We start from the raw sequence: 14185 nt of genomic DNA, 5'->3' as shown, positions 1-14185 counted from the left end.
TTGTTGTTGTTTTTTGTCATTGAGCGATGGTACCTAAACAGTGACAGGATCACGGCAACGGCGCAAGCAAAAAAGCAATAAGAAAGATTTCCCCTTCTAACTTTGTGTCTCCTCCCCCGAACAGATGTTGAGCCCCCAAGTGCCCGCACTAGTCAGTTACCTAGGAGACCAATCCCTAACTGAGGCCCTACTTGGCTCGCTGGTGGACGTGTCACAGGCCAGCCCTTCTTCGCTGGTCAGCTTTCTGCCAACGCTGAGGATTCTGGGACAACAATGCCCCGCTCTCTTGGGTAAAGTGGCCAAAATCCATGGTGCCGTGGGTATCATCAGTGAGGTACAAACACTGTGATCCAAACACATTTACCCGAGTTCATGTTCATGTGCAGCAGTGATTTGCTGTTGATGCAGAAAGTAGATGCATGCGAGAGTCTCTTAGTACAGATTAAACAACCACGATATAATGTGTTAATCAGTGAGTATTTTCTTCCCTTGGTACAGAGCCAGGCTGCTTCCCTTCAGTCTTCCTGCTAAGCTAAGCCTAACCATGGCTTTTTTTTTAATCTTCGACTACATATTTACTGCAGCAGCAGTATTGATCTTCTCATCTAATCTTTGCAAGGAAGAGGATGAACGTATTTCCCAAAACTGTTTTTTATGAAGAGAGATTGAAATGATTGATGAAATGACAGTTTGCGGTAAACAAAGCAAAAATACTGTCAATCCGTGTTGGAATTGCTTGGGAATAATCCTATTAATACACCCCGCTTCTGTCTCGAAGTGGGTGTTCACACACAAAACAGGCAGTGAGTGGGGAGGAACTGGCTGCACTCTCACATGACTCTGTTGCCCTGCCAAGTGTAAAGCACACGCTCGCCCGCCGGACCCACAGCGGGCGCATCCGGAGACCTGAACTGCAGTCTGACACCACACACGTCAGGGTTCAGGAGCGTCTCCGCGGCTGGATAGGAATAGAAGAAACACAACAAACTGCTGTCCAGACAGGGAGAAAAATGAACTCTAATGTGAAGGAACTGTTAAAGAGCCGCCCTGTCAGCCTAACGCTACAAGCACAACGCAATAAAATGTGTTCTTTAAAAACAGCCTCAATTAAACTGTGCTCGTGTGGCAGAACCAATTTTATGCAGCAGGTATTCATTTATCAAAATTCTACCATTGAAAGTGTTACTACGGCTGCTAATAATATATTTTTTAGTAAGACTTTGGAGTCAACTAAATGTGTCCCATGAGCCTCATTCTGGCAAACCCTGCAGAAACACTTGAGCTGCTGATTACAGGTTAATTAGCCCGGCAACTTGGACCAACTGCAAAGTGGCATCTTGGCTGACCGATGGCTCAGACATTCATGGTCCCCAGACAATATATCCTACAATCCTTGGGTGTCCTCTGACTTTTCGTCTGCTGCCCCCATGTGGCTCGAAGGTAAATTAATGGATTGCCATGGTGACCCTGCGTGGCTGTAGACCCTCCACCTGATGGTGTAAATCTGTGCTTCTCCCTATCTGAAGGTGGTTCAGAGTCGCAGAGAGGGTTTGGTTGGTCAGGCTTTAATATGTTATGTTGACAGTTAGAGACAACTTGAGTTGAAAATATCTATGGATTTTCTATGGAGTTTGTGAAAATACTGAATTCAAACTCTTGTTAAAGATCTTCTCCTTCAGGGAAGAAAGTAAACACCCATTGTGAAAATACTTCGGACCATGCCAACCTCAGCTGGATGATGATAATAATATGTTGTCATGAGGGAGTGCTGTTGTTACATATGGGGCAAGTCTGACATATGAGTGATACAGTGATTAGTGATGAGTTGTTATCAACGTCTTGCAGATGTACCAAGTAGTACATGTCCATGCAACACTGTGTAATGATCGGTAGCCTGAAGGCCAACATTACAGGGAGTCAATAATGTGTGTGTGCAGAGCCATGAAGGTGACAGCAGGACAGCTTGAGACCCCCCCCCCCCTCCTTCCCCCCTCCCTCTTCCTCTGGGTCCATTTAACGCAGTTCAACAACCATTTGGGGAAATAAATGAAAGGAGGAATATGGCACAATCCTGACAAACACACACACACACACACATTATGGAGCTAGAAACCATAATACAGTTTTCTATTTTTTCAGGGCATTCTTTCCTCCTCAATATTCTTGTCAAATAAACCTGCCAACCCAGACACACACACACACACACAGTTGGTCAGACCTCAGTGTCCTGTATTTCTTCACATTGGAACCATTTGGAAAATAACCCTTGTTTTTCTGGGAAAAGCCTGTGCAGATTCTCACTGGGGTGCATTTGTACTTGATTGTATAATGATTGCCCAACACTCTCCCTGGCTTCCCATTACCTTCTGAAGAGAGTTAAATTTAAATTATGTTTCAGGGTTGTTTCGTTTTTATTTTTCTTTGCATCCTGCTGCTTCTTTTTATTGTATGGCCTTTCTTATTATGATTCACCTTAATATGTATAGTATTGTCTTTGAAAAAAGTTGTAAAGAGCAAAGCGGTGTTGCTGTTTTACTAGACTTTTAAATATACTGTACCAGTCAAAAGTTTGGACACGCCTTATCATTCAATTAAATGAAAAAGTTAAGATTAAAAGGCTGCCCTGTTGAAAAGTTTTAAACATTTTGTACATTGGTACACCTCCGATGAGTCTCGTCGAAAGATATGTCTAAATCACTACGGCGCCGCTATGACCTTTTTGAAATGACCATTAGAGAAGGTGAAGAGAAACTCTTCACCAACAGCCCCCATACATACTATAAAACCTCACCAGGGGTTACAAGACAAAGAGGTGAGGAACTACTACGGAGAGGTAACATAACGCAAGTAAAGTGTTTGGCTCAATAATAACCCCTGGAAAAGCCTTTAGTGCACAAACAAAAGTGAAGTATATACCTTAATTTTCCACAGCTACTCTGTTCAGATAGAAATGTTTGGATTTCAAAGGATGAATTCTCCCTGCGCTGATACATACACAGTGGCTGTGGCAAGTGATTAATGTGCTGTGGGAAACAAAGGACACAGTCATGCACACAGGACTATCTCCATGGGGCTCGTTAGTGTGCCAGCTCCAAAGGAAGTTGGCATAACAATAGCACAGATTTAGAAAAGATGCAGTTTTTTCTACTGTGAATCGTTTAATATTAAGTTCTCAAACAGATTTAGACTCAAGCACATCTTCTACCGCATTAGGAGATGGGCTACTTGAGTTGTAGGAATTTGGATAATGATCCGATGAAACCGATTGGAGCCAAGTTCTGTTTTTCTCAGGATGTGTGTGTGTGTGTGTGTGTGTGTGTGTGTGTGTGTGTGTGTGTATTGGTTTGTGTAGTAGAACACACATGAGACAGAAAGGGCTTTTTTTTTATTTCTCCAAATTCACATGCGCCCTTTGACCATTTTCTGGTGTAGATTAAAAGTTATGATTAAATGTAACATATCTGAGATTTTGTTCTTGAACTTCCTAATTTTGTACTCATTGATGATGAAGGAGAGCTTAATTTGACCCCGGTAAGCATTTAATAGCATTATGCGTATACATCTTGAAACTAAGAAAGCTTTAATGTTCAGAGGTATTTTAGTGAGTCCTCACAAAAGTAAAACATCTCAACAACAGTAAAAGTTTGAAACTCTGTGGAGAAGAAGCTCTCAACCGAGTAGTAAGTTCTTGTATCTGCAGTTGGCTCACAAACTCCTAGATACCTACTTGAGTATGTTGTTACAGTATGAACTCAAGTTCCTTAATGGTAGTCTTGACATCCCGTTTAATTATAGCAGCCAACAGAGAGTCTTGTGAAACATGCCCCGAACTGTGTTGTAACTTCATTCTTCTCTCTTTGTCACAAGCTTTTCTTTAGCTGTGTGAGCACATGTTGGCTCTGTCTGCCTTTGTCTCCATCAATCAATCAGTCTCTTATAGGAGGAGAGAGGGGTCTCTTTTTTTTTTTCGGGTAAAGCTGTGTACGTTTTTTACAAGCTTAGGGAGTAGAGTTTTTTAATAGAATCCAGTTTTTTTTTCCTACTGGTGTTTTGTTGGCCTTGGTTGTGTGCCTTTGCCAAACCGCTGTCCGCTGTGGTCATCTGTTATCGCCATGATTCATGTTGACTAGTTTACACCTTTGTACATGTAAAAGAGAGGTGAGAACCTTCCTTTGAAAAAACAAATATACATAATAGCGGGTGAAACATTGTTGCCCGTCATTTTTCTGTTTCCCAAATTACCGCAACTTTATGAAAAAAACCTGTTATGCACACTATTTTTTCTTTCTTTTTATATGTCTTTGCATTGGCATATTGCTGTAACGCATTTTCTTCCTCCAGACTCATGCTCTCGGCGCCATGGTCTACCTGGTGTCCTGTCTGGGCAGCATGGAGCACAGCTTTCACCACACGCTGCTGCTGGAGACCAGGGCTCTCACCGACCGCTACCCGTCTTTACTGGGGGGCTGCGGCAAAGACATCTACCGCATGAGCAACTCGTTCAGCGCGATATCCCGAATGCTAGGGCAACGGCTGGAGGAGAGCACGGCCACGCGCGGCAGGTCAGGAGACGGGCGGTTGAGCTGGTGGGCTGTGGACACATGTATGTACACGGGAGGCATAAGAGGTATTCATATTCTCATCCAGCTGATGGGAAGAAAGCGAACCCATCACGGAAAGGAACCGGTTCCCCACGTCGGCTTCATGGTCTTACTGATGTTTCAGGGGCTTTGAAGGGTTTTGATAAATGACAGAGGATAACCAGTTATAAACAACTACACCGAACATATTTGATATCTGAAGCACGGGACATTCACAGAGACAAATCAGAAACGCACAGTCAGGAGACTACAAATCATTAGGCGAAACATTCGATACATTTGCATCGCTAAAGTAGAACATCATAACGTTTTGTAATACCACAATATTACTTTTGATTCATTATGTTTGTCTTTCCTCCATCTTTCATATAATTTGTATATTCACAATAAGAGATAAAAACAGCTTCGTAACGCAGTATGCACGCACATCATGTGAGACACACATTACTCCGTAACAAGAACATCATGTGCGGGATTAGGAGCTTCCAAAGGCTTTGTTTGGGGTCTTCTGGAAGACAGACAGAGGGATTGAGAGGGGCAGGATGGTTTATCAGTGATCGCGCCGGGGGGGGGGACGCGACAATGAGGCAGTTAGATTTCCCTTTTTTCAGCAAACAAGTCGACTGTTTTATGAAGAGGGAGAGAGGTAAAAATTAGTTTGGTTAAAGATCAAAAGCGACGAGGAAGGTAAGGGAAGAGGGAGAGGGAGGCTATTAAAATCCATTCCAATGTGTCTGCCCAGCTTCCTCTCACATGCCCCACACATGCAATCAAACCTTTTGCCCTGTTTGTGTGTGTGTGTGTGTGTGTGTGTGTGTGTGTGTGTGTGTGTGTGTGCTTTGCAGGGGGAGTGAGGCGTGCCCGGCGTCTCCTCGTGCATCTCTTACGGGGGGAGGGTTGGGGTCAGAGCAGCGGCTGCAGGTGAAGATCCAGGCCTTTGAGGAGAAAATGGGCGAGGAGAGGAGAGAAGAGGACGAGCTGGAGGAGGACTTTCCCGCCCCCCAACGGCGCCACAGCCTGAGCCAAGCCGTCAGGGAGGAGAGACGAGAAATGAGATTCAACAGGTTGGTCAGCGGGTACCGATTTTTGGATAGAACAGTCATCACAGGTGGATTTTTAGGATTTTAGGAAGAAATCCCTTAAATCAAATATATGTTACTCTAGTTTGTTTATTGGGGAAAGTGAAGAGCATCCAAAGTGCCTGTTGCTAAAAGCAGAACGCCTTATTCAGATTCAAAGATGTGGCACCACTTTGACTTTGTCTTCATTTCCTGGAGGTCAAAGAGCCTGGCCCTCCACGCCGCGCGCTCGCGCTCCATCAACTCGGACGCGGGGGACGACGGTGACGCCTCGGAGCCGAGCCCCGACAGCAACTGCTCCAACGCGTCGGCCCAGTCGCAGAACCGGGGAGCAGCACCTGTAGAGAGGAGGCTGCAGGGCGACGGCTCGATGCCCGTCACAGCGGTCACAGAGGCTGAGGAAGGTCAAAGCAGAGAGGAGGAGGAGGAGGAGGAGGGGGGGGGAGGAGGAGGAGGAGGAGGAGGAGGAGGATCACGAAGACGCTGACAGACTCTTCATCCATTTAAGAGACAATATAGAGACGGTCAGAGCGTTCTGTCGGGACACGGCGCAGCAGATCCCCGTGCCAGAGCAGTGTGCAATAGAAGGTAACGTGAACTCTTTGAGATGACAGCGTTACTGGTTTATTCAGTAGGTGCGGATGAAAAGTGCAGTAAAGTGAGAGGGGGAGGAGGGTTTGTGTTGCCTGCTGAACCTGAATGAGATTACATTCAGACAAGGATGGTTAATAATAATCTCCCACACACACACACACACACACACACAAACACACACACTATCATCCTTCATCTTCCACACACTGAGCCACAGTCGGACAGTGATTTATTTCAGTAGTGGGAATATTGTTGTAATTTAGCATCTGCTCATCACTGATTTTACTCCCATCCAGACGGCAGAATATTTTTTTCTTAACTTCGGCATTGTAAACAGACTGAACAGAACCCTTATATTGTATATCTATTTTTGTGCGGCGTGAAGGGGGTCCTGTGGCATAATGTCTAGAATGGACATTCACCATTTGTCAGTGGCAGTTTAATTACTTTTATACTATTTATATTTTATTTTATTTTTAAGTGTAAGTGTGATTGCTGGCCTTTGTTTGCCATTGACCTCATCTACAGTGTACAAAAAGGGGAACACAATTCCAACGTCCATATATGGCTCTTATAACCTGAATGTGGATAAATGTATTCACAAAACGTTTGATTGTTGCTCTAAACAGACAAAATCCTCAAATGAAATGCATCCTTCTCCCATATGTTCAGAGGACGGAGAGAAGCACACCAAGAAAGATCTCTAAATGACATTTCTTCAGCCTCTGCCAAATATAAATGTTGCTATTTGTATGCGTTTGTCTGTCCGTGTTTGTGCGTCAGATTCAAATCGAGGATGCGTGGCCAAGCTGTCGTTCTCCTGTCCCCTCAAGGGCCACTACTGTCTGTACGCCAAGTCCTGCTTCAACCTGATCAGCCGGCAGCCTCAACTCTGGATCCGCATCATGCTGCTGCATCTCCAGGTACAAACACAACGGGCTCCTGGTTCAGAAGCTGGTTTGCATTGCAGCGTAAACACTATGACGTGGAATGCAAGCTTTGGTTGCATCTGTTGAAATGTAAAATGGTCAACAAGAGTAACTTTGTGTATCCGTTTCATATTTTTTATTTTCTTTCCCTGCTGTTTTCTTTCCCCTCTCGACCAGAGTAAATCCAGCGTCGCTTTGTGCTCAAAGGATGAGTGTGTCCAGAGGCTGGCCACGCTCTGGGAGAAGACTCAGCTCAAAGGAGCTCACAGCTTCCCAGTGGCTATGACACAGAACACCACCCCGCACAGGAAGGTGTGTGCGTGTGGGCGTGTGGGCGTGGGGGTGTGTGTGTGTGTGTGTGTGTGTGTGTGTGTGTGTGTGTGTGTGTGTGTGTGTGTGTGTGTGTGTGTGTGTGTGTGTGTGTGTGTGTGTGTGTGTGTGTGTGTGTGTGTGTGTGTGTGTGTGTGTGTGTGTGTGTGTGTGTGTGTGTTGCTACCCCCTATCTGCATTGAGCAGAGGGAATGAAGTCATTGGTAGTGAAACAAAAACATTAAACTCCAAATGAGGAAAGTGTCCAACACTCACTTGTTTTAAACATTGAATCTCCTAAATGGACAGTTCTGTATACAAAACCTCTACTCCTCCCCGACACCTTCATCATGCATGTGTGTGTGTGTGTGTGTGTGTGTGTGTGTGTGTGTGTTTGTGTAAGTGCTGCTCTTTCGTAATGTCACTAGCTAAATGGTTGCTGTAATAATAATTGGACCCACAAAGAAAATGTGGTTTGTCTGTCTCTAAACTTTGTATTGTGGCTTCTGTCAGGTTGACCAGCGTTGGTTACCACATGGAGCATGAACGTATTCATGTTATTCACGCACACACAGGGCAACAGCAGTGGAGTTAGTTTTCGGATATGTTACTTAAGTAAAAGTGCAAATGCAACACTTTAGTAATACTCTGTTACATGTAAGAGTATCACAAATGTGAAGTACAATCAGGGAAATGTAGGAGTAGAGCGATTGTCATTAATATAGAGCTGGCTAAGCAGGATGTTACTGTGGTGGTTAGCTAGTTTGTATTGGACTGCAGATATATATGGATCAAACGAATAGTTGAAAAAATCATTACATTTTGAGAAATAATGTCTCCCAAATAAGGAGATCCCAAAGCGACACCATCATGCTTGCTTTGTTCAACCAACAGTCAAAATAATTTGTTTTTTACATGAAAAATGACTGTAACAATGATTACATTTATTTTGAATACATCTTCGGTTGTACCAACAGTTCTCAAGAACAAAAAAGAACAATATTTCCCTCTGGACTGTGAACCGAAGTGAGGAATCCCATGAAAAAGAAAAGACGCATGTTCAATATAAGTATCACAAATGTACTTTAACAAATGCACTGAGGTACATTCCCTCACTGCAGGGCAGGACGACTCACGCTGTGCGACGGCCAGCGGTTCAAACGTGGTTGTAAAGTTCTGCTTTTTATGGTTTTCACTGCATCACTCTCCAGTAAAACCTCTGATTTACGTGCTTAGCCACCAGTCAAATATGCTTTGTACGTTTCTTGACTGGTCCCAACTGGGTCACTCGTACCTTAAAGGAATATTCAGACACTTTAAGATCTACTTTCTATCGTTTGAGTTAAACGAGAAGATCAATACCACTTTCTCTATGGAAAAGTATCAAAACACTGGAAATAGCGGAAACTGCTAGCTTGACTTTGTCTTGAGCTTTTCTTTTGCTTTAAAGTGTGTTTTCACTATTGGCAGTGCCATAAAAACACAGCAGAAAGAGAATATTTAACAGCAAAGCAGGAATAGGTTCCCTTCATCCATATGCTCTGCATTTCCTGCTTTGTTATCTTTACCACTCTATTAGTCGTACAGCTTCGCTGCTGTCACACTGTCAGCCGTTAAGGAACACATGCAGTGCAAGACAAGGAGAGAAGAGATTTGAGAGGAAGGGAAGACATATATCAGAAAGAAAAGGTTATGATTGTGTGCGTGCTGACATAGAGATTTGAAAGGATACTATAGGGCCTCATGAGGCGCCAGAGAAGTTATGTACAACCTGTGGCAACTTATGTTGGTAGTTTTAATGCCAGAGATAATGAAAAGCTGGTGTGAGCAAAGATGAGAGGGATGGAGGGAGGAAAGAGTTGAAGGTTAAGCAGAAAAGTATGGAAATGAGATACTTAGGAGGAGAAGATTGAGAAAGAGCATTAACAATAAAAGGGTAATTGGCCTATAGAATGGGAACAGTAAAAGGGAGAAGCCGGTTCGGGGGCCAAGAGATAAAGATTAAACTAAGATTAAACTTGAATGAACCCCACAAAATGACAACGCTGCACCATTGTGTTAATCATAAGAGACATAGATCCGAGAGAGCAAGGTTAAGATTATAGGAAAAGATAATGGGACATTATGGGAAGTAATGGGTAAGGTTGAAGGAGAATACATCCATTCCTCCACCATCTGTTGTCTCTTAAAGAGGGTAGAAGAATAAAAGGGCGACTGTAGATAAGGGACCATGAAGCTAAGATTGTTTAAAAAAACAAAGTTACGGGGCGATTCTAAAAAAGTAAGAAAAGAAATGTGATGCGAGGAGTGTTTAATCACTGTTGAAGAGGACAATGTCAACATAAAGACTGAAAAAGACAGGGAGAGATGGTGAAGAGGTAAAATGTCCAGAGGATGTGGCCAGAGAAAAGAGGAAAAAGAGAGAAGACCTGGAACGAGACACGACGTCAGCAAAGTGGAAGCCTGAGAGAGGGAGATACTCCACACCTTCACTGCGGCTGTTTATTCTACTTGGGTTGGAGATAAAGAGTGTGGAGGAGAATACCGACCGAGGCAGCAAAGCTAAAGACTGAGAGTAGATAAAGATTTTCGGTGAAAGGAAAGACCAAGACGAGTTGCCCCAATAAGAACCACACGATGTGGTTTACATGTGGTCAACAGTCTAAACGGCCTAAAAAAACCAGAACATTGTGCATTCTTTCCCAGCCGAGACAATGTTACATGTTACCTTCATCCACTCCCCTTTCCTACACTCCCACGTCTTCATCCACTCGCATCTCTGCTCACTCGTACTCCCCCTTTTCTACTCCCCCCTGCCTCCACCTCCGGCTGTCCTTCACGCCACTTTGTTCAACAAACCCGCCAAAAACCTTCCCCTCTCCTCGCGTCTCCGACACTGTACTCGAGCGCTACCCGTGGTTCTAATGAGTTGTGATCACGTTAAAAGGGAGACGGGTGGCGCGCAGGAGATCCGGGCCACGTGTTCCCTGATTGGTTGTTTCTCGCTCGTTGTTGCTCAACTTCGGACTCGTTGTGTTTATCTCATAGTTTTCTCCCTTCTGTCTTTCCTTTGTGGTTTTTTTTAGAGAAAAGAAATGACTCATATTGTCTTTGCTTTGTAATCAGCAGACAATGTTAAAGACACGTTTAAAGGCTCTGTTTTTTTTTTGTCTCTTCTGGGAAACAAAAGATGTTGAAACGAAGATTACTGTGCAGTAGTTTGTCAGCCACAGGCGGTGCTCTCATCTGTGTGGCATTATTTCCTTGAATGAGCCTCGTGGATTAGAGGAAGTATCCCGAGTTAAAGAGCTGACGTTGGACTACAATTCATCAACAACAAGACTCCAAATGAATAATACGGTTTATTTCTATGTTGTTGAATAAACTAATCTCAATGTGTGACAGTGGTAGACCTTAAACTACACTACCATTGGTATGAATTGGTATGAATGCACCTTGTGGCATTAAGGTACCTAAAAATCAGTTCACTGTACTCAACTACATAACGAGTCTTCTACTTTCACCTTCCAGCCTGGCACTCTGTGAGTTTACAGTAATCGTAACGAGGATTCTTCACATTTACAACCATCCGGTCCTGAAAATAACAAAGTGCGCGTAAACCCACCGATCTTCCTCTCAGCCCCACATGGTCCTGCTTTATTTGTATCTGCAGGCGAAGCTCTTTTTCCCCTCAATTACGACACAACGCAAGTCCCCAACACGTGGCGCGTCTCCAAATGTCGTGTGTGTGTTTGCGTAAAAAAAACAGCACGCACAACACAAAGAGTTTGCTGAATGGACACCATGAACCTACAGGACGATGACGGATTCTCTGTCATCCATCTTCTCCTTGGACCTTCCTGTTTTAAGATATATGCGTATCATCTCGTGGGCTCCACTGTCACTGAAGTGTGTTTCTGTGTAGTCAGAGTCAAGTTTAACTCTTACCATGTGCAGGGCGTCTTCAGAGAGTTTCATTGGTTTCCATTACTTTTTATTCTGAAACACACACACACACACACACACACACACACACACACACACACACGCGTTCAGCGATGCCCAGTTGCGCAGACCATGACTGGAATGTCACGGTTTTAAGTACCTCTCAGAGTTATGGACCACTTACCATCTGTGTATATTGTGCCGGTGGTTTGCCGCTCTAACAAAATTAATGATGCTGGTGTTTTTTTATTTAACGAAACAGAGCTTTTCAGAGGTCCTAATAAATCACTTACATACTGTAAGCTATATGGGCACTGTGCACAAGTAATATGTATAGTATATGATTGGATAAATCTGACGCAGCACTATCTGTATTTGTTTCAGTAAGCTGTCACAATGAGCAAACGTTAAATGTCAAACTGTCTTCTTTGAAAAAGGTCTATTTTAATATTAATAACGATAACACAAATAGGTAATTAGACTATAGTTACAGGATATTTAATCTTTATTCTGTTTTCTTTCCATCTGTCATCAGGACCTAAACAGTCTCCAGATTCAGCTGAAGGAGGTGCGTTTTTTTGACCTGTTTGGCTACAGTGAGGAAGAGGAGGGTTGGCTTTGCTTCATGTGCAACAATCCCGAGAAGGCCACAGGTATGCACACACACACACACACACACACACAGGCTAAGTCATAACATGATCAGAGTACACATGAAGGTTGTGTTCTCGTATACAAGCCATTACTCTTACTGAAGATTATTTTTTGATTGCGTATAAATTTCATTTAAATGGCCAATCAATATGTTGTAAATGAATGATGGTGAAAACGCTGATGGATGAAATAAGCTCAAATAAAACCAATCCAAATGGTTATTCTCTCATATATTACCATAGAATTACTCATTTTAAATTCCCCTCTGGTTTCCCCATAATGGCTCCTGAGCCTTGTTTTCTTCTTTAAACACAGCAATAAACCACCTTAGCGGCTGGTTCATTTAAATCATGGCACAAGCTTTCCTGGACACATGGTTGGGGGCTGATTCTGAATCCATCGCAGCGCTGACCTCAATGGGACGTTTTCCACCCAAAACGCCATCAGGGGCATCAACCTTTTCCCAGAAAAGCGGAGAGAAATGGAGCAAAGAGCAGCTCTTGTTTAATAGCTGCCCATCTGACTTGAAAAAGCACAGTAATCAGTCACCCTGATTTACTGCTGATTAGTTTACTTTGGAGCAGCGACCCCCTTCGGCGAGAACTTTGTCCTGATGAAGTCAGATTTTGGAATAGCGACCAAATCCTGAAACCACATTTTAGATGACTGTGTTTGTGTTTTCTGTCTTGAGTATTGAGCACAAACCAAAAACCACTCTTTTCTACAACTGGCTCACGAAATACTGGCTCCTCACTGTTCAGACTTCCTTCCTTTGGTTGGTTTTCGGTACGTGCAATTTTGTACTTTTCGCAATTATGTCAATTCAGCCATTCAGCCCATCTACTTATCTGCTATATTGTGTATATCACTTTTCACTTTGCTACTGCTGCACACTCCGCTGCAGGACTAATAAGAGATAATATCATGTTATTCAAACTTTTAGGCATTTCTAAAAGAAAGCACAAAGAAAGTGTTGATGTGTAACTTATTGGCCTTCAAAGGACATGTGACAGATTTGTAAACAGCCTTTATATTCCTCTTGTATCTCTCTCAGTCTTTCATAGAAGCAGTTATTAGTTTTATAGGGTGCAATTTGTGGCCGATGCTGCGTGCAGGCCACAGTGTGAGGCCCGCGAGCGGCTGTCAATCAACCCGTCACAGGACTGGGGCTCAGAAACAAGATGTGATTTAGTGAATATCGCCCAAAGGGAGCAGAGTCTATGTTGTATCTGTAATGAGATCCGGCTCCGGACTAACCCTGCAGAGATCCAATCACTCAAAAACAGCACGTATTTTATTAGCGTCAGAGGTTCTGGTTAACACACCAGCGGTTCCCCTCAGCAATGATAATTCTGTTTAAACAGGAAATGAACACATTCCAAGAAAGCCGTGCAACAAGCAGCCAGCGTATAGCATGCACACATGAGTACGTGTGATATGAGTTAAAGAAATAAGGACTTGGAAGCACTGGATGCTACTTGGCAGTCAGTGAGATGAATTGCAGTCCTGACTTGTGCAGTACTAGTGGAGGCCATGAATCTCGCCCTCCACATTCAATAAGTGACTCCTGTGGGACCTGCAGCACCTGAGGCCTCAGATTTGTGTGTCAGTCACATGAACCGATGGCCTGAACAAACATTATCTTCAGCTGGTCATTAGTCGCTTGTCCACAGTCGGCTACAAAACAAAGATGTTTTTTATTTTAAAACAAAATAAATGGCTAATGCTAATGGATAATGGCTAATTAGCGATAATGCCACAATGTCTGTTTCATTCAATCATATATTGGACAAAAACACACATTTAAATAGCTCATGCTCATGAACCTCAATTTAAAATTACAAATTGACGAGTCGTAGCCAGAAAACGTAAAGTTCCACTTGAGACCTACTGGTCCAACTGAAAGCCGTCCAGCTGCATCCAGCACTACACCATCTCACTGAAGCAAACGTGACAACGTCACTTCAGATCCCGTGAATTTGGAATTGGATCTTTACCACTTTTAGGTGGCCCATTTTTGCAGTTTCATCATAAATAGAGCGCATAACTCTTGACACATATTCACCGCGTACGC

The 14185-nt window shown here is 43.4% G+C and overlaps 1 protein-coding gene across 2 annotated transcripts in view; it reads left to right on the top strand.

Moving 5' to 3' along the window:
• Nucleotides 1-14185, top strand: part of veph1 (ventricular zone expressed PH domain-containing 1) — a 48038-nt gene that overhangs the window by 26589 nt on the left and 7264 nt on the right. Inside the window, exons 6-13 of one of the 2 annotated variants that reach the window (XM_062561104.1) lie at nt 125-334; nt 4342-4562; nt 5447-5665; nt 5879-6094; nt 6129-6268; nt 7058-7197; nt 7381-7515; nt 11993-12110. In XM_062561104.1, the coding sequence (XP_062417088.1) occupies nt 125-334; nt 4342-4562; nt 5447-5665; nt 5879-6094; nt 6129-6268; nt 7058-7197; nt 7381-7515; nt 11993-12110 (1399 nt within the window). Of the gene's footprint in view, nt 1-124; nt 335-4341; nt 4563-5446; nt 5666-5878; nt 6095-6128; nt 6269-7057; nt 7198-7380; nt 7516-11992; nt 12111-14185 lie in introns of those variants that run through there. The other variant, XM_037465054.2, reaches the window with a different exon arrangement.

The sequence above is a fragment of the Pungitius pungitius genome, chromosome 3 (assembly GCF_949316345.1).
Source record: "Pungitius pungitius chromosome 3, fPunPun2.1, whole genome shotgun sequence".
Taxonomy (NCBI): Eukaryota; Metazoa; Chordata; class Actinopteri; order Perciformes; family Gasterosteidae; genus Pungitius; species Pungitius pungitius.
The sequence above is the reverse complement of the archived record's forward strand: the minus strand, read 5'-3'. Positions and strand labels throughout refer to the sequence as shown.